General features: G+C 31.7%; 2 protein-coding genes across 4 annotated transcripts; one reads left to right on the top strand and one right to left on the bottom strand.

The window, feature by feature from the left end:
* The first annotated feature begins 8,745 nt into the window (after positions 1-8,745).
* Positions 8,746-13,734, top strand: LOC112707589 (transcription factor MYB33). Of its 2 annotated transcripts, XM_025759388.3 has the most exons (6): positions 8,750-9,087; positions 9,192-9,326; positions 10,270-10,490; positions 10,642-11,012; positions 11,733-12,726; positions 13,152-13,734. In XM_025759388.3, the coding sequence occupies exons 4-6, from the start codon at positions 10,659-10,661 to the stop codon at positions 13,457-13,459; spliced, it is 1,656 nt and encodes a 551-aa protein (XP_025615173.1). In that variant the 5' UTR covers positions 8,750-9,087; positions 9,192-9,326; positions 10,270-10,490; positions 10,642-10,658; the 3' UTR covers positions 13,460-13,734. The 2 variants fall into 2 exon arrangements, with proteins under 2 accessions (XP_025615172.1, XP_025615173.1); XM_025759387.3 differs by lacking the exon at positions 10,270-10,490 and having other exon boundaries at positions 8,746-9,087.
* Positions 13,735-17,508: 3,774 nt separating this feature from the next.
* On the bottom strand, positions 17,509-27,899 carry LOC112707592 (SAC3 family protein C). Of its 2 annotated transcripts, XM_072201347.1 has the most exons (10): positions 27,278-27,899; positions 24,419-24,585; positions 21,889-22,243; positions 21,707-21,807; positions 20,644-20,865; positions 19,643-19,864; positions 19,452-19,537; positions 19,171-19,267; positions 18,507-18,599; positions 17,509-17,849 (listed from the first exon to the last, which is right to left on the bottom strand). In XM_072201347.1, exons 3-10 carry the CDS (start codon positions 22,142-22,144, stop codon positions 17,685-17,687), a joined length of 1,242 nt encoding a protein of 413 aa, XP_072057448.1. In that variant the 5' UTR covers positions 22,145-22,243; positions 24,419-24,585; positions 27,278-27,899; the 3' UTR covers positions 17,509-17,684. The 2 variants fall into 2 exon arrangements, with proteins under 2 accessions (XP_072057448.1, XP_025615177.1); XM_025759392.3 differs by lacking the exons at positions 24,419-24,585; positions 27,278-27,899 and adding an exon at positions 22,346-22,431.
* Between the last annotated feature and the right edge of the window lie 6 nt (positions 27,900-27,905).

Below are 27,905 nucleotides of genomic sequence, written 5' to 3' on the forward strand. Positions count from 1 at the left end.
TTATACTATGTATGTATCACTACTATTTTACTACTATTATTTTATGAACTTAGTTTTTAAACTTAGTATAAAATAGTTTATATGTGTATCTAATTATATATTGTTATATCGGTAAAAATAACTATTTTTTTATATTAATTGTATAAATAATAATTATATATATAAAATATGATTGAATAAATGTATAAAATATTTTACTCTATTAATATATTAAAATTAAATTTATATTTTATTTATTTAATTTAGTATTATTATTTCTTTTCTGGCTTTACCATCTCTCCCAATTAGCCAGTTCCCATAACCGGTTTTTTACTATACTTGATTGATTAGTGTCATAATTATTTCTTGTTTAATAAGTGGAGTAAGCCATCATAAATATTAATTTGTTAACAAAATAATTTTTCGAAGACTCATAATTATGTTATAAGTATAACCCAACTGATGTTTTGAGGTTAAAAATTGTGATTTACTCTAAATAAGTCAATAAAAATAGTATTATGAAAAACAACTATCTTAAATATACACAAAAAATTAATTATTAAATTAATTATTTGTATAAATAAAATATATATTAAAAATAATTTAAATAATATATTTATTTATATACAAATATATATTGACTAATTTAGTAACTAAATTTTTGTAGATAGATAGATAATTTTACACCACATTATATCTTTGATCCTTTTTAGTATGTAAAGTTAGGTACACAACATATATAAACTTCAACAGTGTGACCCTACCGATGATAAAATGCTTGAGTTGGGTTCAAATACGTGTCCCTTCTTCAATCTCCTTTTTTTTAAAGGAAAAAAAAAACAAAGAAAAAGAAAGAAATAACCATTATGCAACCTCAACCTCAACCTTAAATTACTTTCTAATAATTTTTTTATCGGATAATTTTATTTTTAATTTTTTTATTGCATTTAAAATTTTTAGTTTTTTTAAATCTTGTGATAAAATCATTTTTAAGATTTGAAATTTAAAAAAGTAATTTTTTTTCAAAATTCGTTTTATGTATGTAAAGCAGTAAAATTTTGTTTTCAACTAGTGGGGAAGACTTTGTTATTTTAAATCCAAAAAAGCTATTTTGTTTTATTTATTTAGACGATTATAAATTTTAATTTTAATTACAATTGGCGGACACAATATTGTTCAATCCAAAATTTTTAGGACTAATTTAGAGATGTATTCTAAATAGATGTATTAATAAACATTTTAAATGAAGGCAGTTTCCAATGTTATTATTATTTATATTTCGAATCACATGTTGCACCACTACCCACTAAAAATCTAAAATAATAAAAAGAAAAGTGTTGTTTTGGAATTAATTGTTTTTATTCTATAAGCGTTTAGGCTTCAATCTCTATGAAGGATTAAGGATGATACATATGTAATATATACATACAAGTGAATAAGTTAGATACAGTAAATAAATTAGATAGTATTTAATTTTGATGTACGATTAATGACTTAATGTAAATAAATTGTACACATATATTTTTATCAAATTATGTATTATTTTGTAGCAAAAATATAATAATTATTTTTTACATTTATTTTATAAAAATTTGGGGAGACATATATAAAGAAAAGGAAGGTAAAGCGAGAATCCATTGTTGTCTTTAATGAGAAGGGTGTGAATGAAATAAAGGAAATCAAATGCTTGAAATGCAAGTAAATTAAGTCTCTTTTTGAGGGGAACAAAAAGAGAAAGAAGACTCATATATATATCCATGTGCATTTTGCTCTTCTTTGTTTCCTTTCGTTTCTCTTTCTCTCATTCCCATTAATGTCTTCGCTCTCAAGCTTATTCTATTCATAAGACTGCAAAGTAGTGTATAAGTTCCAAGAATACTATATTACTAAAACTCTTATATTATAAGTTTATAACTGCGATTTTATTTCTCAGACATCGTTGTTTTCAACTTATTGCACTTCTACCGTTAATCTAATCAACCCTGGATTTTCTGTTATTTATGTTCTATGATATATAGGTGAATATATCTATACAGAGTTTCTATCAATATAGATTAGGCTCAAATTTTTTATTAAGGATAAGGGTTGTATACAATTTAATAGGCACTGTAAGTGTGTTTTTTTTATATGAACATGTGTAATTGAATCATCCCATTCTTTCGTATGAAAAATTTTTAAAAAAATTTAATATTAAATAAGAAGTTTAATTTTTTGTACCTTAAAAATCGAGAATCAAAAGGTCTAATTTTTGTATCTCTTAAAAATTAGATTGTGCTCTAAATTAAATAGTTTTACATTTGAGATAAACATCCAGTAGTCTTAAAAAAAAAAGTACCATTGTCAAACTAATATAAAAAATAAAAATGTTATAAATTATAGTTTTTTTTCATTTTAAAAAATTGTGTTAGAAAATAACGAGCGTCCTTAATTAAAGTAATAATAGATTAAAAAATCAGTTATAAAAATTATTTTATAAAGATGAAAAGTGACTGAGTCAAGTACCATAACCTTTAGTTCGTGGGTGGTGTAAGAGTTACGTTTTTTTATTTGTATTTTTCGATTGTTTTTAAAGCTTTATTTTTTTATTGTTTTCTTTGGACTTTTAATTTTTTCGTTATGGACTTTTTTCTAGATCGTTAAGTCATATTGGGTTTTCCTAGAAACAAATCATTGTAGAATTTTTGGATTTTTAAGTTATAAAGAGGGAAAAAAAAGAAAATAATAAGTCTACACAAATAAAAAATAATTAAAGAGATACTCCATTAAATGCATTTCATTTGTTTTTAAAATATTATTTAAGATTTAGGATTTGATGTTTTATCTCTAGTATTTAAAATTTAGTATTTAGAATTTAACGTATTCTAAGTCAGCATTTAAAAAAAAAACAATGCTATCATGATAAAATTGTGATATATGAAAAAAAAAATTGAGTAAATACCAAAAATAATATCTGAAATTTAAATTGCTACCCAATTTAGTCTTCCATTTTAATAAATGACTAACCCTAAACTCGAAAACGTACATCCTTATTAGTCCTTTGTAAAAGAGTCATCTAAACATTGATGATGTGAAATGTCAAGTGCTAAGTTGGCATTGGACGAAATGACGTCATTGAGAGAGGGACACCTTAAACATATCAAAACGATATCATATCAACATCTTCTCCTCTTCGAATAAATTATTTGCAATAATTCCCCCTAACAACATTTTCCACCAAAAGACCTCAAAGAAACCTTCCCTTCTTCCTTGTTCGTTCATTCTCCTGCGCTTCCCACTCACATTGTCTTGTCGGCGATCATCCATTGAATACACTTTCTGTGGTCAATGAAAAAGTTTTCAATAAAGCATTGCCTTCACAAACTGCCGACGACGAAAGGTAATAAGGGTTTATGTTGATGCTTCTCTTCTGTTGTTGTATTCTAATAAGGGTTCCTAGTACTTAAGTATAAATGAGTGGCTTAGAATGCTGGCATTATGTGTCTTATAGTCAAGATACCTTGAATTATTTCTGTTAGTAACAACATGTTAGGGTTTAAGATTTTTAATCTGAACATTCTAACCACTATGATCATAATGTAGATTAAATTATAGTTATTAGGAAGTAAATGCATGTGTTCTTATAGTTCATTTATTTTTAAATATTGTAATTATAGTGTTGATTTCTTCTGTTTTGCAACATAGTTGTTTAATCACAAAAGTAATGTTCTCTCTGTTTGCATTGTGCTGTAAAATTCAGATGCCTGATTGATTGAAACTTGTTTTTCATTATAGAGGAAAGATTGAGACACAACCTGATGAAAGTATTATCTACGCATCTGACTTGTATGATGAATAGGTTGGAGTGGATGAAGATTATCTTGACGTGTTTGTGGAACAAGTTATTATAGAAGATTAGGATATGACAAGGACGATGCATGTTGGTTTTTAGACCCTAATGAAGGTTTGGAATTCGGTCTCAGGATATTCCAAGTGGACCAGGACCTTAGGGATATGATCAGCCACTGTCACGAGGATAACAACGTGATTCACATTTATTTTGAGCATGAACCTTCGGTTCTTGATATAATTGACGTAACGGAGTTGTCTGAGACTGAAGATGATGATCATCCTAAATAAATGTGTTGCTTTGGTGTTGCTTTATCTACTACAGAGACTGAATACATTACTGTCGTTGAAACTTCTAAAGAACTCTTGTGGATAAAGAAATTTCTATAAGAGTTAGGCATCAATCAAGAGAAGTTTGTGTTATTTTGTGACAGCCAGAGTGTTATCCATCTCAGCAAGAACCCGACGTTTCATTTTCGATCGAAGCATATAAAGGTGAGGTGCCATTGGATACGTCAAACGCTTGAGATGAAGTCATATGAACTTGAAAAGATCCATACTGATGATAATGGTTCAGATATGATGACTAACAGTTTACCTGTAGTGAAGTTTGATTCCTGCAAAGAGAAGGCGAGCTTGGTAGAGTAGCCAATCCCCACTTGAGTTGGTGAGGGGGAGATTTGTTGGTGGGTCCCCAACTAAGTGGAGCCCACATATTAAAAAAAAAGAAAGTGGCTAAGCCACGGTCAATGAGTGAGAGAGAGTTTGAGACTCGCTCATTTTTAAAAAGAGAGAGAAACGAAGCAGAGGGTTTCAGCGTCGAAGGAGAAGAAGAAAATTTGGGGAAAAAAGGCAAGCCATTTTTTATCCGATTGAATCGATAAACTTGCTCAATTTCTTATGAAATTTTAGTATGTTATTCTTGGTGTAGAGATGAACATTAGGATATAACTTTGTATTGCATTCTTTTTTGTCTGATTTGAGATACCCACTTTATGGAGGGTTTATGTTGATTCCATCAATTCTGATGATGTATTTTGTTGATTGTTAAGATGCCCTAATGTCACTAAGAAGACTGCTTGTGTACCAATTATTTTGATAGTGAAAGTTTTTATTGGACTAGGTCATGTGAATTTTTTGACTCTCTTTTTGGGGGGGTTTTCCCACGTTAAAATTCCGGTGTCTAATTGTTTAATTTTTGCCATTATATTTGCTGCTTGGATGTCTTTGTTATTGCCTATTTAATCGCACAGATAGAGGAAAAATTATTTTTGGTGCTTCCACTGTTAGACAAGTTCTTGTTTGAACCTTTGTTGAGTTTTTCTAACACTTCCATCACTTTTGTTGCTAATGGCATCAAAATTTGTTAATGTGACACGTTAAGTGACACCACAACACACACCTAGTAGTCCTAATTGGTGGCTAATATAATAAGTTTATGAAATTAAATCAAATCAAATCAACTCCAAACTGAAGAATTCCAATGTTTCAATTTTTCCCTTAGTTAGGTTTTGATTTGATATAATTTTATAAATTTATCATGCTAATAATCAATTAAGACTTCTATATGTGTTGTAATATCACTTAGCTTTTCACATTAATAAATTTTGGCGTTGTTAACAAAGAAAATAACAGAAGGACTAACTCGATTAATTTAAAATCTTTGAAGAATGATTTTGATTAAAAAATCTTTTGGAGACTAATTTGAAAAACGAGTCATGAATGAATGATCTTTTAGAGACGAATTTCATTATTATCACATAGTTTAACCAGTTTTTTTAAATAAATAAAATAAATATTTTATTTACCAAAATAAATAATTTGTAGTGTTTTTACCGAAATGCGTCGCATCTCTCCCTGTAAACAAAGATTACACGTATTTCGTTTACACTGGAAACGAGATAAAGTCACATAGAAATAAAGTGTATATATCGTTTACAGTGAAAATGAGATACATGTAATCTTATCTCGTTTATACTATAAACGAGATAAGTGAATAATTATGACATTTATACTATAAATGAGATACGTAAAGACAAATTTCCAGCAGTTATAAAAGGATGTGCAACCCTTTGTATTCTCCATAAATATTTTATACTTCTTTTCTATCTATTTCTTTCGAAAATAAGTCAAAATGTCTAGTAGCAGTGAATACTTGGTTGTAAATATGTATCCGAAATGTTGTATGAGAAATAGTGATAATGGGGTGATACTTGAGTGTGAGAATCACATTCTGTTACATACTCGACGAGTAAGTTCTTTGTCCGAGTTGAAGAGTCTGATATTGAGTAGCGTTGGTGGTAGCAGGAGAAAAGAGATAAGAAGGTGGGATATAGGTTGTTAGCATCAATGGAAAATGGAGTTTTTCGGTTTCGTTTGTTTTAACTCCATGGCGATGACCATGTGCGCCCGATGTTTGACATCCACGGGAGAATTAGAGCGGAACGAGTGATGGAGCTTTCTGCAGAAGTTGGTGATGTCGGTGGCAGCGAATCTGGCTCGTTAGACTTCGTCCAGGATGACCCACCTCTCGCACCCAAACTACTGCACATTGCTAGTTTAGTGGAAGACATAGGCATTGATGGTGAGGACTCTGATGAGGAGTATATTGCGAATAACAACGAGAGCAGTTCCTCTGAGGATGATGATGAGAAGGAGTTTGTACTAGAGACCCCAGTTGAGGCATCACGTCGGTATCTTTTGCCTATCCCGCATCCAATTTTGGCTTTATCATCTGTACCCAGTCACTACGGTACGTTGGATCTGGACGCGATATAAGAGAAGAATTCATTTTCCAACATGGGTGAAGACGTTACAACTTGGACGATGGTGTAGAGTTTAAAGTTGACCACATATTCAAAACAGAGATGCAGTAATGCAAGATGTGAAGAATTACAGCATTCGCAGAAGTACTGAAACCGAGTAGTGGAGTTTGATCGATTAAAGTACCATGTGCGTTGCTGACAACATGAGAATCTATCGCTCAGGTGGATACCACTTAGGGAACCTATAGTATATCCAAGATACCAGTAGAGGAGTGCAACCTTCGATGTCTGTGTTGGAGCAGTATGCCGTAGAGCATAGGAAATGGTACGTCCATACTAGCACCGCAGATCTCCAAGATAGAGATCAACACCTCTGAAAGTCGTCCAGTAGTGGGAGCCACCAGAGATGAACCTTATTATTGGACTTATCAGTCATCATGTGACCCCCGATCGTCAACAGTATGTAGCACGTCGCATACTGTCGGAGGGTGCCTGATACTGCATCTGTCGAACACGCTCCCGGAGTCATGTCAGCTTTAGGGAAAAAGACTCCTTCCTCTACGTTTTCTGCTGTTGGACTACAGGAGGCCTGACACCGAATAGCTTCTTAACCGACTCCCAGGCCCCAGTTCCATACCATGTATGAAAGTCACTAAAGCAACCACCTATGAGATCTCCATTAGCGCGCAACCTGATGTGGCATGCGACATCCTGTAGGGTGATCGTGCACTCACCCCACGGCAGGTGGAAGATGTGGGTCTCTAGACGCCAGCGTTCAACAAATGTCGTGATCAGAGAGTTGTCGAACACAAAATTTATGAGTGGCAACACGTCACCGAATCCAGCCTCCCTCAGGTACGGGACAATGCGTCTGGTGGTGGGAGTGTATGACTCACTCTCCTGGAAAGAAGTAGGCGAGACCTCTGGTAAACAACAAAAAAACCGAATCAGAAATGGGTAAACCTATAAAGCTATAAGAATTTCAATGTAAAACATTCTACCGACAAATGTATACATAACAGATTAATTTGATTTATAAGTAAACTATTTTAATAAATAACTACAAACAATTAAATTATAAATTTATTTACATAAAAAAATTACTTAAATAATGAAAATGTTTAGTAAAATAATTAATTTAAACGTCTGTATAACATAATGCAGATGAAAATATTTTGTAAGATAATTAATAACTAAACTAATAAATGTCTATTTTATTTAATTTAAATAAAATTATTTAGTTAAATAATGAATAACAAATTTCATTTCACATCTCCTTCGTAAATTAGATTAAGTGAAAATATTTACTTGAATAACCAACAAATATACTATCAACTTGATAACTTACTTAAGTAACAAGAAATTTATGAAAAAACCATTTACTTAAATATTTAGTAAATACAAATATAAACATTTTGCTACTTAATTAAGTTTATTAGAAATTGTTAATAACCTAAATTAATAACTAAATTGATAAACATATGCTTAATAATAACTTAGATTAAAGAAAAACAAACCTAAACAAATATTTAATTAACAAATTCATTTTAAAGTATGTTTAACATCATACTCTAGTATTTAAACCATTTCTAACCACATATTTATTCGCTTAACATATACTGCATACTACCTCTATAAAAATACCCTAAGTATGGTAATACATCTATACTTTAACATAAGTATAAAACGAAAAACAACACCAACATCAAAGTTGGCTGCCCTGCAATGTGCCAAGTCACGTTCATTCTGTTAATGTCTCCATCGTGATTAACAGCGCGCGCCATATTCGTTAAGTAATTCAAAAATATGATTTAAAAATGGTAAAAGTGAAAAAAATCCCAAGAAATGAAAGTGAAAAGCTCTTAATCAATACTAATGCATATATATATATATATATTGTTACACGTATCTTATTTATACGGTAAACGAGCTAAAGACCCTACACAATACGTGGAAAAACATGATATGACCACATCGTCTCGTGTCTTATCTCGTTTATAATGTAAAGGAGATACGTGGCGACACATTTGAGTAAAAATGCTACAAATTGTTTATTTCGATAAATAAAATATTTATTTAAAAAAAATTCCTAGTTTAACCTCGAGGGTAAAATTAAATGAAATTCACCCATGCTATGGAAAATATTGAAAAAAAGATGTACTTTACGTTTTTACCCGTTTCTGTGTGTCTTTCTCTGTCCTACTTCGTTCCTTCACTCGCCATCATTCTTCTTTCCAACACAAAACACACACACACACACAACGCACTCTCTCTCTCTCTCTGAATCTCTTTCCCATCTGTATCTACAGAAACTAGTGTTGTTGTTGATGTTGTTGTTTATGGTGGTGTTAGTGTGAATTTTCCACCGTGTTCTTCTCTTTCATCTTCCTTCAGCTCCTTTAGAAATCAGAACCCTGCATCTCCCAATTCCGGCCATCAATTTTTACCGCAGAATCTCAATTTTATCGTCTTCTCCCAAATTAGGATCAGAAACCGATACGACTCTTCATCTTTTCAGGTTCTTCTCGTGAAATTTCCGCTTTCTTTAGCTACTTTCTTTTTGCAATAGCTTGAAGCTCATTATTCATATCTTTATTTATTTTTGTTTGTGCATATTTTCAGGGACACAGTTTTGCACTGTTGCCCTTCAGTTTTGTAGCTCAATTGAACTTCCGATTCGTGTTCCTTCGGATTTCGCGGCACGCAAAACAATAATCACTTTTGGATCCTAGCGTCGCCGTGTCGTGTCCTCTTCAGGTATCGTCTTCTAGTGTTCTTTGTTTTTCCCCCTTCTTGTTTTCATGCTCCTGTTATTATTAAATTGAAATTTATTCGGTGAATATTTTTATAATTTTCATTGTGAAACTGATAGTTAATTTGATTATTTTTTATATAGATTGTCTGCGAGTGAATCAAAAATATTCTGGGCATCTTATGCAAACGCTTTTTTTAAATCCCAAATTTCGGGCCTTTTTTACAATTGTTTAAACCATTGTTACGGGGAATGCTTTGACATTTTATGGAGAATTTTATACTAAGATTCTCAAGAAGGTAAAAACATGCCGCAAACCCCAAGAATTTGTATGATTGTTAAGTAGACTAGGGCTGCGGCTTGGACCCTATTCTTGTAAATATATGTCCCAATAGGCTCTATGTAAAGCCGCATGTTTCTTTTATCAAATGGTTAATATTAATATAAAATTACCCTGACCGCACTGAGTGTTAGTTATTGTGGGTTGGTAGGAGAAATGAACTCTGTGTTACTAGTATGGTTGACCTTCGTGGTTTTTAAGGGGATGGTGATTTTGTTTTTACGTTTTAAGCTGACAGTAATGTTGTGAGTTGTGATACTCTCAAGTCCCAATATATATAATTCCAGATTGGGTAAGTTTATGATTAATGTGATATTGTAGTGTGATATTATTCTTTCTTTCTTTTTTTGGGTCTGGTAAGTCCGTGCTAGAGAGTATCATTAATTGATAGAGTTAGAGATTTTCTGAGGTAGAAAGATGGTATTGAATGGTTGTGTTCATTGCATCCCTTACTTGCGCTCTGTCATCTATGGGAGGATAGAGCTGAGTTGCGATGGTGGTGCTTATATACAATTATTTCCATCTAAGTGTTGTGGTAGTTATGTTTTTATGAAAAAACCATGAGGATGTGGTCTATTGATTAACTCACTAGGTCCTTAACCAAACAGTGGGCGTTTGATCCCTCAGTCATGTGAATGGAGAGCATTTCTTGGCCAGCTGGGTAACCGTTAATTGGAGGTCTGAGCAGCGATGAAATTAAACTTTGACGCAGGCAGTGGATATCCTGGCAAATCAAGAGAAAAATAGTTTTATGAAATACGTCATTTCTTGTTTCCTTCTTTATTTCTGAAAAACTTGCTATCAAGGTTTTTGTATTATGTTAATGAAGGTTGTTGCTCTATCCCTTATGCCAATGTGAAATCTGATAATAGAATAAAACAAAATTATGTGGCTTCAAAAGAAAATTTGAACCTTTCTTTGTATAACCTAGTTTTCTTTATTTTAAAGGCTTTCTTCTCTGTTTGTGAATTGTTTTTTAGAAACTATATAATCTACAATGAGAAGACTGAATAATGAGAATGAAGATGAAGTGCTTGCCAATGATCAGACAGGGTTACAGATGAATGATGAGAGTAAGGGAGGATATGCTGGTGTTGTTCTGAAGAAAGGGCCATGGACAACTTCTGAAGATGCTATGTTGGTCGATTATGTTAATAAGCATGGAGAGGGAAACTGGAATGCTGTTCAGAAGTACTCAGGTCTATTACGTTGTGGAAAAAGTTGTCGATTGCGTTGGGCTAATCATCTGAGACCAAATTTAAAGAAAGGAGCATTTACCGCAGAAGAGGAGAGGTTGATTGCTGAACTTCACGCGAAAATGGGAAACAAATGGGCACGCATGGCAGCACATGTAAGCGTATTGTATATTTTTATCAGTCATACATATCATAATTATTTTTAATTTTGTTTTAGATTTTCATGAAATCTCTGGATTCTGTTCCCCAGTAATGATGTCAGTGTTGTTATGTCTACTTTGTATATTGTAGCAAAGAAATACCACAGCTGATATCCACATTGTTTTTGTTGATTGAAAATGGGGTGATTCTATATTGGACTTGGAATTTTGAGGCTGATAACTTCAACTGCAAATTAGCTTAGTTATGATTTTACAAATTAGACAACTCAACCGTCACTGTAACCAGTCATGTCTACTAGTTAGCAGGTTGTCTGTTTCACATTGTGTTGCAAGTTCTGAACATGTGTCTCGTGAGTAGGACAAAGAGGTTGACTGCTAAACTGGGTCAACAACAACTATGATTATAAAGCATATTAAGTTGATAATAGACTAGTATGAAAATTTTTGTCTATAGCAATTATAGCGATGATTGTCTATAGAATTTGGTTCATATGTTTTGAGATGGAGTTAATTGTAATGATAATCATGAAGATATATATGTTTATGATCTAAGGGGTTTAAATTATTCGTGCAGCTGATCGTAACTAATAGGGATGTTGGACCAATCAGTCACTTGACTCACTTCTATAATTTTGTCTTTTAAAAATTACTATTTTCCAAATTACATACTTATTTTATTTATATATTTCATTGTTTTATTTCTTTTGCTTGTAGTTGCCTGGTCGCACAGATAATGAAATAAAGAACTACTGGAACACCCGTATCAAGAGGCGTCAACGTGCTGGCTTGCCACTTTATCCTCCTGAACTGTGCGTGCAAGCAGTGCAAGAGAATCAACATGGCCGAAGCTCTGGTGGTATTGATGGTGGCAATAATATGCATCATGATTTTGTTCACAAAAATTATGAGATACACAGTGCAATATTTGACAGTTGGAATGGTAGTCAGGGAATCCTACCATATCCGCCTGAGCTTCCTGATATTTCTGCTTACACCGGTATGCTGAAAGGTTTTGACTCTTCCAAGTATTGTAAGTTTGAACAAATAACATCACCAAACCACAAGCGTCTCCGTGAGTCAACAACACCTTTTATTGGATCTGGTGGTATGAACACAAATTGGTTTTATCCATTTGATCAAATTCAGGATAACACGCCTGACAAGATTGCACAATCATTTGGCATGCAATCTCCCTTTGATCTCGGACCCTCTCCACACAGCTCCATTTGTTACAGTCATTCACTTTCGAATGGCAATTCCTCTACTTCTAAGCCGGCTTATGAGGCTGTGAAGTTTGAGCTCCCTTCACTCCAATATCCAGAAACTGATGTAGGTAGCTGGAGTACATCTCCACCACCTCCTTTACTTGAGTCAGTTGATGATTTCATTCAATCTCCTTTGCCAGTTAGTGCACTGGAGTCCGATTGTTCTTCCCCACAAAATAGTGGCCTGCTGGATGCTTTACTTTATCAGGCTAGGACTCTGAGCAATTCAAAGAACCATTATTCTGACAAGAGTTCAAATTCATCTACCGCAACTCCTTGTGACAGAGCGCTCAGCTCCACTCTGAACAAGTATGAGACAGACTGGGAAGACTACACTGACACTATATCACCATTCGGTGCAACTTCAATATTGAACGAGTGCACTGTTGCTAGTGCCAGTGCAAATTCATTGGATGAACACCCAACAGTTCGTTCCTTTAATGGTTAGTACCTTTATGTTTGTGCTATGAAGGATAATTATTGGAAACAGATCCATGCGTGTTATTTGTTTTTAGAGATGTGTACATTCTACTTCAGTATAATCTGAAACTTGCTATTTTAGAATTTTCCTGTTTTATTTTGTAGTTTTGGTTTTTTAAGTGCCAATATATTCCTAAAATATTGGTTCCGAAATAACTGATGAATCTTTCTATCGAAAACAACTTATCGAAACTCCCTATGCATCCAGAAAGCATAGTATGTCTTCCTAAACTGAACTTTAAAATTTTATTCATCCCTAGTATCGGGAAAATTCACTTTTATCAAGTTTTCTGAAAAGACAAGTGTTCCCCCTAATTCTTTTATGATGTTTGCCTAAAATCAATTTTGTTGATCTCTGAGACTGAAAGTTCATTTGAATTTTCTGCAGACAACATTGTGAAAACAGAGAATGTTGATCAGGTTTGGTCCCCGAACAGTGAAAATCAAGGCATGTCTGCGATCAAAATTACCCGGCCCGATGTTTTGCTTGCTTCGGATTGGCTTCAGCAGGGTTCGGGGCGTGACATGAGGCAAGGCAGCATGGCTGATGATATACCTGCCCTTCGCGAAGATGATTTAGCCACTGACTCCAAGCATACAAGGTCTGGAACTTCTCTGTTGAGTCAGGTATGTGGGTTTGGTTCTTGCGCAAGGAGCGTCATGCCTGCTTTCTGTCAAGGTTCTGATCGTGGTTAAGAAAATCCTGAGATGTCTAATTTGAAAGAAAAATTGCGTATTTCATTCTTGTTACCTTTTTAAGCATGTTTTCTATGTGTGATTTACTATGTGTGATTTATAGTACCAAAATACATGGTTAGAGAATCATGTTTTCCTGTGGCTTTGTCAATTTTACTGCTAAAAAATTGTGATAATATTGAATACTATTCACCCGGGATTATTATCTGTGGCATTTATGTCGGGACCACCCGTCATATAATAGAACAATAATTCTTAGTTCGGTTTAACCTTCATTCCTTGTGTGAATTCTACTTACTGCCATATTACTTTGCTAAGCAACATATATATCCCCTGACAAATCTAACTCTACAGCATAAACGAATTTCTTTCATGTCAATGGAAAATAGTCGAGCTACTAACGTGAGTTACGGACCTAAATTAATAAATTAAAATTTTAGGGACCAATTTAAGAGCAAGTGTACTTTTAAAAATCAATACAAGTTTTAACTCTTAAAAACTTGTCTGCCAAGTACCAACCATAAAAGTTTAACTACTAAAGTAATATAAATAAGAGGGTGACAGGGATGTTAGAGGAAGAGAAGGATAAATTTGTGGCTAATTGAGAATGATGGTGAAATAAATCAATAATTTGTCTCTAACATTAAAGATGTATTTCTCAAAAGATATATTAGAGATTGAATTTTGATAAAAAATTTTGCAAACATGATTAAAAAATGAGATATTATTATCCTTAAAATTTGGTGATTTTTCGTTAAGTATATATATATATTTTTTGTAATTTCTTTGTTAACAACTAATAATACTTTTAAAAAATCACAAAAAATATATACTTAGAAAAAAATCACTAAATTTTAAGAATAATAATATCTCATTTTTTAATTATGTTTGCAAAAAATCACATCAAAATTCAATCTCTAAGGCATTTTTTGAAAATATATATTTACTGTTAGACATTTTTGTTGCGTTTTAAAATTATTTGAAGACATTTTTGTTGATAATAAAATTATTTTTGTCAGCATTTAAATAATTCGGAGACTTTTTGATAGTTAACCCTTTGACAAAAGAACAAGCAACACAAAACAAGTAATATAAAAAGAAAGTGTATCTGGAATTTGCCATAAACTATTACAAAATACAACTTTAGCACCAAAACAACATAAAGGCACAATTCTTTACTTCTTTATATTGTTGGATGGTGGGTTGGGAATGAACTTGATCAATTTGGATGTAGTAATGCTTGTAGATACTAATGTTTCCTTAAATGCTGATGCACTTGTTAATGTTGTTGGTGGAGCAAACTAATTCTATACTGTAGGTTGTGTGTTAGATGGGACTGGACCTTGGGCAAATGGAGCTGGTGACCTGAAGACTTTGGACTTTGGTATGAACTTTGATTGTTTTGAATGAGTTTTGTGTTGGGCCATGAATGGAGCTTTTTTTGGAGGCCTAAATAGAGTGGTTGATGTGTGGGCTATTGGCTTGGATGGAGTTATTGTTGGTCCTCGTGGTACTATTAGATAGGGGTGTTCAAATCCAAACCAATCCAAATTAAACCACTCATCCAATTCAATCTAAATCGAAAATCGATTAAAAGCGCACTAATTCGAATTTGATTGGATTCTATTTTTTGCAAACCGCTGGATCGGATCGGATTTCGAATCTACTTTTCATAACCGATCCAATCCAATCCAAACCGCACAATATGCTATAATATTATTATTTTATTATTATATTTACAATTATATTTATGACATGCTCAATTTGTTATACATTTTTATATTATTCATGTATTATTATTATTTAATAAATATTTTATGTTCAAAATGTTATTTATTTATTTATTTTAACTAACCTATAATTTTATTTTTATTATTACATTATCGTTGGCTTTTTAAAATATTGTTGAGACTTGTTATACGTATTTAATTTTTTTAATTTACAAAATCGCAAATCCAATCCAATCCAAACCGCTTGAAATTGGATGGATCGGATTGGATTTTTTTTTAAAGATCATCCAATCCAAACTGCACCGCAAGTAAAATTAGTGTTCGGATCAGATGAGTTTTTAACTCAAAATCGATCCAAACCACACCGCGAACACCCTACTATTAGAATTGTAGTCCTTGTTGTGTTGGACCTAGTGCAAGATTTGAAAGAGTTGGGGCAGCCACATTCTCGACTTGATTTACATGTACAAAAACATAATAATTCATGATACAACAATTTATTCAAAAAAATTAGACAACAGTCACATTTAGAAATAATGCATTATAGTAAGGAGTTGTTGCTGGATTGTTCAGTTGGTTAATTGGTTGATAGAAGCATCTTGGGCTAGAAGTATAACAAATTAGTTTCTAATGTATATGACATTTAGACAAATAAGTTCCTTGAGTATTTATCATCCAGACACATTCAACCTTTAGCATTTTCTATTTGGACACATAAAATCCTATAGTCTAGCATGATATTTCAATGGGGTCTCTAAAATCAACTTACATCTATTAGGGGAGCTGATTGTGGCAATGAAAACACCATCCGCAATTGGGAGGTACTGACATCCTTCTTCTTGGCCCTTTTTATTAGAGTTGGAAAGAGCTCCTTTGCATGTTATGTACTTGTAGTCTTTTTCGCCACACTTATTACAGGTCACATAATGATTTCTTTAATTTGTCACCTTGCATGAATGGTTCAGTTAGATCCTTTTGTCTATTTATATACCTTTGATCTTTCAATTGGTTTTTTGACGATGGATAGATCTTGGACAAAATTCTTTACTTGGCACAAGTTTAATGCAAATATGCATATGTCTTATAGATTGACTCTATACATAATTAGGGATGCACATAATCTTGTGGCTGATCATTTCTCTTTCTATTGGTAGCAAATACATGTATGCAAGACATGCCTGAAACAAAAGGAAAATAAGATAATTCTAACAAAAAAACTGATGAAGTCATTTATAAGAGAATATACTTAATAAAAGAATTGTTAGGTAGGTACATTGTCACCAATCTACTTTGCCATCAATTTAGTTCTAATTTTAATGAGTCTTTCCATCCTATTTTACTAAATTGGTACTAGTTTGTCAAAATGGTTGTCTAGTAATTGCTTATACCACCCTCTTCATTAACATTTAATCCCAAAATTAAATCGCTAGGCAAGATGATCTTACCTTCGATGACGAAAACAACAACCAAGAGCACAATGCAACCTTCTTCATCCTCCCCAACAGCGATTTGCACCGCAGATTGCTCTTCTACCTAGTGATTTTTTTGGAGGGAAAAAAAGAATGAAAAGAGTTTGTGCAATTCTCTGAGGGTGATATGGATGTTAGAAGTATTACATATACGCTTAGAATTAGAGTTTGTGTGGAGTATCCCTAATCAAACGACGTCGTTTCAGCGTTTGGGGACCTATATGTCTTGTTTTGAAAAGCTCCCCTCTACATAGCTCTTCTTTACGTGTGCATCCGTAACGATTAGGTCAGCACAACAAGAGTCACAATTTAAAAAAATCAATACTTAATGTATTTTTCAATTTTCAAAAACAAAAATATCCGTAAATAAAAAAATCAAAAACTTGTTATCCTCTTATAAATACAATTTATCGGTAATGGTAATGATACTCCTGTCTATTGCCCCAAATTTACACACTGAAACTCAAAAGTGCTCGAATTTATAAATAACTGAGTTTGAGTTCATTTAGTCATTAAGTTCATTTTTTTAAATGTAATTATATTTTTTAGTAGTCTGGCATAATTGATTTTTTTAAATTAAAAAATAAAACAAATTAAATGTTAAAAATAATTTTAATTTTTTTTTTAAAAATATTAAAGACAAAATATACTTTATCTAAACTACATTTTGGTCCTCGTAAAATAGGCTAGTTTTGGTCACAGTCCTGTAAAGTCATTTTTTATTTAATCCATGTTAATTTACTTGGTTTAAACTAATGTGAGATGTCTTGTCGTTTGCTACAATTTTTAACCAAATTAACTAATGGCAGGAACCAAAATCAAAACTTCAAAATTTTTAAGAACCGGAAACGAAAAGAAAGGAACAGAAATTATAGGAACCAAAACCAAATTGTGTAAATTACAAGAAAACTTATTTAAGCCAAACGAGTAGTAAACTTGTGCTCTCATGCAAGAGGGTATCTATCTTGATGCATAAGAGAAATAAATATAACAACCACCATCTTTTATGACCCTCAGTCTTATCTCCTAAAACTTACTTTCATATTCCTGCAAGCCCAAGAAACTATAGTGCTGGAACCCCCCTTTGGGATGACTAAAGGTAGTTTGCTTTGTGGGAAGTAACTTATTTCCAGATTCATCTGTGCAAGTCTTGAGACCACATGAATTACAAAAGGATTCCAAATCTGATTCCTGTCATCAGATTGCAGAATATAACATAGCTTAGAATGTGTCTACAGATCAATTGACATGATAAAAACATCTCATTTAACAACATCGAACATATTACAGAGTGACTACACAATCTTACGAATCTCTTGCCTATAGATATAGCCTGCTTTAAGCGAGTTTGCCTAGATTTCTGGATACCAACCATTTGTTTCTTGAGTAAGTATAAGAGCAACTTCAATTGAACGCTTTTAAAGTTTCAAATCTCACATATACAGGAAGAATATCATTTACAAATTTCACTTTGCATTGGAGATGATTGATTAAATAAGACCAGTCTCAGTATAGAGACAATTTCACCTTGGTGGAGAACCAATTATATTTTGCCACCTTATATAAAGTTTAAACTGAATTGAAACCAAACATTGAAGTGACAAATCTTTTTAGTTTAAAATCACTATTTAAAGCATATGGTCCCAAAATGCTAATGTAACATTTTGTGGATCCAACATGAAATTGAACTGAAACCGAACATAGGAGATGCTCTAATGACCAATTGACCTTTGCGGTACTTGCAAATTTACACACTTACATAGCACAATTATTACTTCTTACCGACCATTTATGTACATAAGAAAAACAAGGTGCAACTTATGGATAGGAGCAAATTAAGATTCATACCTCTATCATCAAGAGTTTTGAAAGGTTGAACAGAGGATATGGATGAAGCTTGTAGCCCCCAAAATTTATGCATGATATAGCTAGTGCACGAACCTTTAAAAAAATGTATCGAAACACTCAAATCTCGTATCACTAAATATAAAAACATATATTATGAAAAGAATTGATATCTTCACATATAACAAAATTCATGTAACAAGAAAAAAATGTAAGAAAATAGACATGAAAAAGAACTGTTTATTCAACATTAACATGCACTGGATAGGAAGAGACAAACAAACAAGATGCAAGAATAGTCACCACCATGTCTCCATGCCTTGTGCACTTCTATTTATTATTATTATTATTTGATAACATAAACCCTAGTTGAAGGTTTAGAGAGGAAATAAATGGGACATATTAGCAGTAGATACAACATGGATTTCATTTAAGTAAAGGTAAGACGGAGTGCATCAAATTCACTTGGGTTTGATCAGGTTTGGTAAGCTTTTGGAATAGTTCATGAAGTCATACAAAAAATCAAGAGGGCTATTAGTCTATTACAATGACAAAATATGTTTTAAGACAATAAAACATAGAAAAACATGCACAAGGAAAGTAAGCAACCATCAGTCAAATATGTGACAGAATATAAAAGAATGCAGTTATTAGTTAAAGCGATTACTTCATTGATATAAGGCTCCATAACGCAGTACTGAAGGTATGATGCCTGAGATGCTGTGGTCCGAAAAAATTCCTTATAATTACCAAGGCGGAAAGACCTGTCAAGAAGAAAGAGAACATTTGTAATGGGCATGTGTTCCCTCATCATTAAATACATGATATGGCCTCGAGAAAAACCAACAAAAACATCCTTTTTCCTTTTTCTGTTTTTTGGATAGCAAAAGAACATTCATTTACTTATTAAAGTATCACAAGAAAGTCAATTATTAGGATAAATATTACCTTAAGATTCTCCTGGCAAATTGCATTTCTTTTGACTTCAGTACTAGGGCTGGTACACAGCAAAACCACAAAGAAAGTGGTTCAACCTGTGGATCAAAAACAGCAACAATAACTTAGGACCCTACAAGGATGAAAGTAAGAATGGACAGTAGGAAAAAAAAATCTATCACACCAATGATGTAAAGATTAACCGTTGGTTTGCTAGAAGAGTCAAGATGAAGAAGCACATGTAATGAACAGAACTCAGCTTCATTCTCATGCACATAAGTTGAATTTCGATTTGCTTCATACAGATTGAACAAGGATGCCAATGTCTTTGTGAGCTGTTCCAAGTTGAGATGATGCATTGATGCAATGTTTGGATCACTCATAGAATGCCAAAGCTTGTGGTGTGATATAACATGAAATTTCACCTGCATGATTAAACATGTTGTTCAGCTCATTATTTGAATTTTACAAAATGAAACCTGGCAGCAAGAAATATAATCACTTCAGAAGAAGATAAATGCATCTCATTTAATAAAGGGAATGACATCATAATCCATCTTGTTCATGTAAATAGCGTGAATCTCTTTAGATTGACACAGCATGAAAAGGGGGAAACAACTCGTGCAAAATTAAAAAATGCCATAACAAATATTGTACACAAACACTGAAACACTAGTAAAAATCAACGTATAGATAGATAAAGAAATGTCTCTGAGCAAAATTCACACATAACTAAATCATTGAATAGTTAAACTTTTCCTTCCCCAGATTGTTATAGGTCTTAGTCGGCATGGTTTTGTGCTTTATAGTATGTAAATCCTCTGTACTATCCTGAACTGATTTCTCAAAACAAGTCTACTTTATTTTCTATCAAGTCATGACATGAACCCATACTGCAAATAGTCTTCCTTTCTCTGATTTTCAGTATCCAAGTTTAGGGTTTAATTTTGACATTCAGAATTAAACATATGTATTGAAAATCAAGTTACTTAGCCATTCAGTGAATGTGTTAAAAGTTAAAATGCAATTTCAGAATCTGATAAACATGGACCTTCCAAGTTTAACAAAACCTGAAGTTGCAAAATCACCTATGATGTGTAACCTAAGTGACATAAAGTAGTGTCATTTGTGAAAAGCTAACCTCAATAAATGATGAAATATACAAAGTACACAAATCATAGAAATCCAAAGGAGAAAACTATACCATTTGCTCATACATATAAATTGCTTTCTTGTTAACGATATTTTGCATGGTAAGATCTTGCCGTATGGACCTTGTCCTATCAGAGATAAAGTCGTGAACCACTTCAAAAGGATGCTCTTTAGATTCCAGCAAGCTCATAAGATAATTTAAAGTATCTTCCAATACATTTAGAGGCCGCATATCAAATGGTTGGATATATTTGGTTGATATAGTTCTGCAAAACTGAAGCAAAATAAAATAAGAGAAGATGAAAAACCAAGAGATATTGAATATCAGACAAGACAAGCCTTTTAAAAGACACTTATAAATTATAATGACATATACAGAGAATATGACTTTAAAGAACTATAAAAGGAAATAAGAGGAAAAATATAATCCCTGTGTATTCTAAAAATTACAATCATACAAACAACACTCAGTGTGTAATGAAAAGCCAATTGCATACGCTATCTCCTAAATACTTTAGTCACTATCAGATTTCAAACAAGATTGGCAATGTTGTTTATCAGTTGAGACTCCCAGCAGACTCCCAAATTGACAACTTTTTCATGTTCCAGTCAAAGATTTGCTTCAATCCATCTATGGTTCCTGTGATTCCAGCCCCTTTACAGTATCACAAGTATGTGCAGATTTTTAGTGATGGGAATTGATCAAAGGAAAGGATTAAAGTAATTAGGTAAGGTCAAGAACCGAAACCTTATTTAGCATTCCATTTCTGTTATTTTGGTCAGACTTCGTACACTTAAAATCAATCAGTATAGAAGAAAATATTTCTTCATCTTCTTTGGGTGCCGTACCTATTGTTTTACAGTTCCCACAGTTCTGGGAACTCTATTTAACACCCATATATTACTCTTAACAGACACACAGTCAGACACATAATCTTGACTCTTGAATTGGTGCTTGGCATCATCAATTATTTTAGCTTAACCCTTAAAAAAAGAGCCAATAAAAAAAGAAAAAGCAAATTGAGCTTGATACAGAAGAGTACATCCTTCTAAAAGTACATACAAGTGTCTATTTAATAATTTAAAACCAGATACCATGAGAGAAACTTCATTACCTTTTTCACGGCAAGGGATGGAGATGATTTTGCAGGATTTCCATGTAGCCTCTCAAAGACTGCCAAATCACGGAGGTTTTCACGCTGGATCCTCTCTCGTTCTGCAAATGGAGATAAAACCTGTTAAAAAATTCAACTACATATATATTTTTTCTTTTCTATTTTTCTTTTTTTTAATTTACCTGGGCACATGTACGGACAGGTTCCGACTAAAGGGTTAAAATCGGAAAAGGATTGAGGATCAGCATCAGCAGCGTCTTCCTGCGCGTTATTGAAGGGAACCCTAGCAGCGTTGGAATGAGAGCGAGCAGAAGATGAAAATTTGGATTGATGACGTGTCACATTGGAAGGCTTTTTCTGCGTGTAGGAGGTAGAAGAGGAAGAAGAAGAAGAAGAAGAAAGATTGTGGTGTTGGTTCCTTGATCGACGAGCTTCCATGATGGTTGGAATCTTGTTTCTTATTTGTTATTAACAGGAGAGCACTCAGCACTTTGCTGATTCAGTACTTGACAGGTTTCAAGAGTCTTTGCTTTACAACTGAAGCAGTAAATAATCCATGAGATTCGAATAACACAATAATTAATTAAACATCAACACAACACTACTAGACAATGAAAAATGAGCAGAGACGGCACTAACAGGCTACAAAGTGGAATCAGTAGAGCTAAGAAGAAAAAATGAAACGGAAAGTAAGAAGAGCTAATGGAATAGCTAATGGAATATTTGTATAATGTATACAATGAAAATTTATAAAATATTAAAAATATAACTATTAGTATTATCTTTTTTTATTAGTTAAAGTTTTTAGAATAGGTGATACCATAACATGATATTAAAACACTATATTCGATTCTAACAGATCCAAAATGAAAAAGTAATACTTCATCCATGTCATTTCATAAAATATCATCTAATTATGATGAGGTTTGTAAAGGAAGATATAAGATATAAACACTTCTTTCACTTTTTTTTTCTCTCTTATTTTTTGTTTTAGTTATTTATTTCTTTCTTTTTTTATTTATTTATTATATATTCTTGAAGTTCTCACATTTCTTTTAAAAGGAAAAAAAAAATAAAGACGCATCCTTCCTTATTTATTTTATGGAGAACAAGACGTTTTTTTATCTGAAAAAAATACTTTTACTTTTAATCTTTTTAATTTAGAGTTTTTTTTGTTAAAAAATCTATTAAATAGTAACAAAAATTAATTTTATCAAGAGTTTTATTTGTAATTTGTGGAGATTTTGAGCTTTCATAAACTATTAATAAATTTATTTTTGAGTAAAATATTGTTTTTGTCTCCAACATTTGGAGTAAGTCGCAAAATTGTCTCTAGCATTTCAATCGTCCTATTTAAGTCCTTAACGTTTCAAAGTTGACTCAATGTTGTCCTGCCGTTAGGGATCCGTTAACAGAATTGACAGCGGAACAAAATTGAGACGATTTTGAAATGTTAAGGACTTAAATAAGACGAATATGTTGGGGACAAAAATGATACATAAAAATAAATTTTAATTTTATCTTTCAATAATATCAATTTTTTATTGTACATAATATTCAATTATTTTTTTAGTCACATCTAACTAAATTACTCTTAATCACATTACTTTCATTCTAAATAAATTTATTTTTTTTATAATTTTACACTTTCATTCTAAATAAATATTGTAATGTGATTAGAATGAAAGTGTAAAATTATAAAAAATTTATAAATAATGTGATTAAGTAATGAAAGTTAAATTACATTATTTAAAATAAAAGTATAAAATTTATTTATTTATAAAAAATTACATTACTTTAAGTGTAAAATAATAAAAAAATTAATTTATTTAAAATAAAAGTGTAAAATTATAAAAAAATATAAGTAATGTGATTAAGTAATGAAAGTAAAATTACATTATTTAGAATAAAAGTGTAAAAGTTATTTATTTATAAAAAATTATATTACTTTAAGCGTAAAATTATAAAAAAAGTATAAATAATGTGATTAAGTAATGAAAGTAAAATTACATTATTTAAAATGAAAGTGTAAAATTTATTTATTTATAAAAGAATTACATTACTTTAAAAGTAAAATTATAAAAAAATTAATTTATTTAGAATGAAAGTAATGTGATTAATTGTAATTTACTTAGATATGATTAAAAAATAATTGAATACTATGTACAGTAAAAAATTGATATTATTAAAGGATAAAATTAAAATTTATTTCTATGTATTGTTTTTGTCCCCAACGTTTTCGTCATATTTAAGTCTTTAATGTTTCAAAATCGTCTCAATTTTGTCCCGCCGTCAATTCTGTTAACGGATCTCTAACGGCAGAACAACATTGACTTAATTTTAAAACATTAGAAACTTAAATAAGATGATTGAAATGTTAGACACAGCTTTGAAACTTATCTTTATGGACAAAAACGATATTTTACTCGTTATTTTTAAAAACTTCCTTCACTAATGGTAGTTAAGTAGAGAAAGATTATTACTAAAAATGATGTTAAAGACAAAAAAAAGTAATTGCAGTACAAAAAATAATGATAATAAATTAGGATTTATAAATAAAACTCTCACAAAATTTATTTTTATTACTATTTAACAGATTTTTTAACAAAAGAGTTTGTAAAATGAAAAGGTTGAAAGGCAAAAGGACTTAATTTTTTAGACAAGAGCCGAAACCAATGGGTTTGGCTGGTTCAAAATCTCAATTTGCCTAACCTTTTGTGGGTGTGGCCAATCAGCCTGACAATTTCATCTTGTATTGACATCATCAATGGCACTTGCTGCATTGATGATTTTTCCGTCACCGCACTCTCCACTGACATTCTTGTTCATTGTGGCTTGAGCTGCCTTATCCTCATCAATTCCACCACAATCCCTTGTCTCTGCATTTTCGTTGACATTACAATCATGAGAAGTTATTTTTGAAATCGCTAAAAAATACACGAGAAAGTGAGTTGAATCTTGCTTAAATATATCTTTTGGAAACATGAGGTTAAGAAAGATTATTAGGTCTTAGAAATTGTGAACAGCAAAAAATATTAATTTTTTAGGTATACAGAATACTCAGAACAGTTCCAAACGTAGTGTTTTATGTATATGTGCAATTTAAACAAGATAAACTAAGAGGTATAGAGTTGAGAAGAAGTACATGTGTATACTAAGTTGGCATAAGATAAACAAAGTTTATAAAAAAATGTAAAAAGATGAAGTACTTAAGATGATTACTTAAAAGTAAAAAAAGAGCAGCAAATTACATTATATTCAAAACTTCTTCATTCTTCATATATTCTTAGTTTGATCCCTCAAATTGTGTAAGAAGTACAAGTTCTTTTTGTTTGGTGCATTATTTTTAACACATATAGTAACCTTTTTTTTAGTAAACAAAGAGGTATCGTAACATTTTTTATACTTGCATTATTAGTAGAGTGAAAAAAAACTTCTTTTCATACCGTCTAACTTTTTTAAACACTTGAGTAAATGTTAGATATAAAAAAATAGATTTTAAATTATATTTGTATTTTTCAATTATCAAAATTTAATTTGAAATATGGATTCAATTAAATTATATTTGTATTGGTTAATTATTAAAATTTAATTTGAGATATGGATTCAATTATATTAAGAGAATTTTCATCTTTTTATTTATAAATTTTTATATTTTTCTTAAAAATTTTGTATTTATGAGAAAAAAGATGAAATAAAATGATGCTATTTTTCTAATTTCAATCCACAAAATTATGTTTTTCTTAAAAAATTATTTTTTATTTAAATGTTTGTTACAAAAACTTTTGTTCCTAAAATTAAAAGAGAGAATGGAAGCTGAGAAGATGAAAAAAAAAGGAAGGAGGAAAAAAAAGCATAAAAAAAAACAATGAGAAGACAAAATATATAAAAAATAAAAAATGCAAAAGAAAGTTACATATGAAGAAACATAACGCGTACGTATATAGTATGTTTTATTTTTTTTACAGATACAGTTACACTTAAATACTAAAAATACTTGATCATTAAATATTTGTCTATTTTTTTTATGGACGCCCTGTAATGCAAGACTTTGACAATGAAAAAGATAAAACAAATGAAAAAGGCCAGCTAAGTTTGCTAAACACATCCTTTGAAATTAAGGGGAGCGAATTTTTGTTAGTGAGGAGAAAATTGGATAGTATGAATTATTTAATTTAATTTTTATTATTTTTATTTTTAATTTTATTTATAAAATTAATAATAAAAAATCACATTTTATTTTTTAAAATATTAAAAAAAATTAAAAGGATCTATTTCTGAAATTAGACAAACATCCTATCCAATAGTCGACAGACGTATATCATTACTTGAGCCGTGTTTTTTTTTATAACATAAGAAAACCATTTATACATGGATACAAAGAAGATAAATATCTTCTGTATTAAATTATAATCTGATAGAGTACAATATTTTCAATTATTAGAAATCTTAAAAGGTAGAATCAAAGACAAAATTGAGTCTCTTTTATTTCTATATCTACACTACACATTCGTGCTGCAAAACATTAAAAGATATCTTCTTTTTTTCTATATAGGTCTAGATAATTTCTAGATCTAAAAATTTTTCTATAAACAGCAACATCTTCTCAGGATATTTTCCTCTTAGATCTGAATAGATCTGTAAGAAAAATCAAGAAACACCACCACAAAAAAAGGAAAAAAATACCACAAATGAGTTATTAAAACAGGAACATAGTAGATAGAGCTGAGCTCAGGTCCGAAACACGGTCCACAGTGAGAATCGTAGAAAGTAGATCTACATCTGAATCAGAAAATAGGAAAATCAGAGACAATAATTGGAGAAAGAGAGCAAGGATGAGAGGAGGAAGACGGGTGAGAGGAAGAAAGGGTGGTGGGAAGGTATGGACGGTGGGGAAGAAAAGAGGAAGAGAAGAAAGGAAGGAGGTTTAAGGGGAGGGAGCAGAGGAGGGACACCGCAGCCCGGATTGAGGCGGCGGTGGCGGCCCTCAAGGAGGCTTTATGCTTGGTTTCCTTCTCGGGAGAGAGAAGGCTTAGCTACCTAATACCCTTACTATACATTTAGTGCTCTCAAGATTGCTGTGTTTAGTTACTGTAACATAATAAAGACAGAGAGAATAATACACAAAAGTATATGACATAAGAACGATTAATTTTACATACTGTACACAATTGATAACTTTATTAAAATGTCAATTTTATTTTTTACCTCACTATTTTAGCACCACCACCGCCATTTCTACCTTTCTCACTTTTCTCTGAGTTATCAAAAACTACCACCATCTTCAAATCAAATTAAATTCAATATGCATAAAATGAACAAAAAATTATCAATCTCATCTCAAATGAAACAAATACAGATTCAAATTTTTTAATAAAACTAAAAAATTTCAAACAGATGTAAAGTAAATCACAAAGCAGAGGAAGGCAACGAAGACCACATTAGAGCACAAGGATGAGACACGAGACTACATGTTGAGGGAAGGACGAGACATCAAAGAGGCACAAAGGGGAAGAGAGGCAAATGCATTGTGGAAAGAAGACGAAGCAAATGCATGCAGTACAGATCTACCTCTAGTGGCATCGAGTCCTCTTCTTTGTCACTATAGATCTGTGGTGGTTCCTTGCACCGGACCAATGGTTGTTCCCAATAACAGAGGCACATTAGGGACGGCGAGACAGAGGAGACATTCTCCCTTCGAGAAGACAAACTAGAGAGGTGTTGGAGGGTGGTGCCATCGATGCCCGAAGTCGGTGGTGGTAAAAGGCAAAGAAAGCTACCTGCAAGAGAGGAGAGAATGAAGAAAGGCTGGAGGAGAAATTAGGTGAAAGATGAAAAGAACATCGTTGGAATTCTTGAAATATTAAGGGATAAAATTGTAAAATAAAATTAATCTCATATTAAAAATTTGTGTCTCAACATTTTTAAAAAAATAAAATACATGTTTTTAATAAATGATTGTGTATAACCATGCCTTTCATAATTTTGTATCTCGGCAAACAAACACAAGACATGTATCACCCTGTCCATATCTTGAAGAACATGTATAGGAACACACACAGCCTTAGCGTGCATAGAGAAAATAAGGAAAAATTATTGAGACATGCACAAATAACATTCAATCGTTGAGACATGATTATCAACTTCACAGGCGTGACAGAAATAAGGAAGACACCATTAACAAATAACATCCAAAAAC

This window comes from Arachis hypogaea, chromosome 8, assembly GCF_003086295.3.
Source record: "Arachis hypogaea cultivar Tifrunner chromosome 8, arahy.Tifrunner.gnm2.J5K5, whole genome shotgun sequence".
Taxonomy (NCBI): Eukaryota; Viridiplantae; Streptophyta; class Magnoliopsida; order Fabales; family Fabaceae; genus Arachis; species Arachis hypogaea.

Excerpts from the sequence above, each read along its gene's own strand:
- LOC112707589 (XM_025759387.3), top strand. The coding sequence starts at position 10,659 with ATGAGAAGACTGAATAATGAGAATGAAGATGAAGTGCTTGCCAATGAT. Across the intron at positions 11,013-11,732 it reads GGGCACGCATGGCAGCACAT|TTGCCTGGTCGCACAGATAA; the intron begins GTAAGCGTATTG and ends TTTTGCTTGTAG. Across the intron at positions 12,727-13,151 it reads AACAGTTCGTTCCTTTAATG|ACAACATTGTGAAAACAGAG; the intron begins GTTAGTACCTTT and ends AATTTTCTGCAG.
- LOC112707592 (XM_072201347.1), bottom strand. The coding sequence starts at position 22,144 with ATGGAAGCTCGTCGATCAAGGAACCAACACCACAATCTTTCTTCTTCT. Across the intron at positions 18,600-19,170 it reads TGGAGCCTTATATCAATGAA|GTTCGTGCACTAGCTATATC; the intron begins GTAATCGCTTTA and ends ATTTTTTTAAAG. Across the intron at positions 17,850-18,506 it reads CAAAACTCTTGATGATAGAG|GAATCAGATTTGGAATCCTT; the intron begins GTATGAATCTTA and ends ATCTGATGACAG.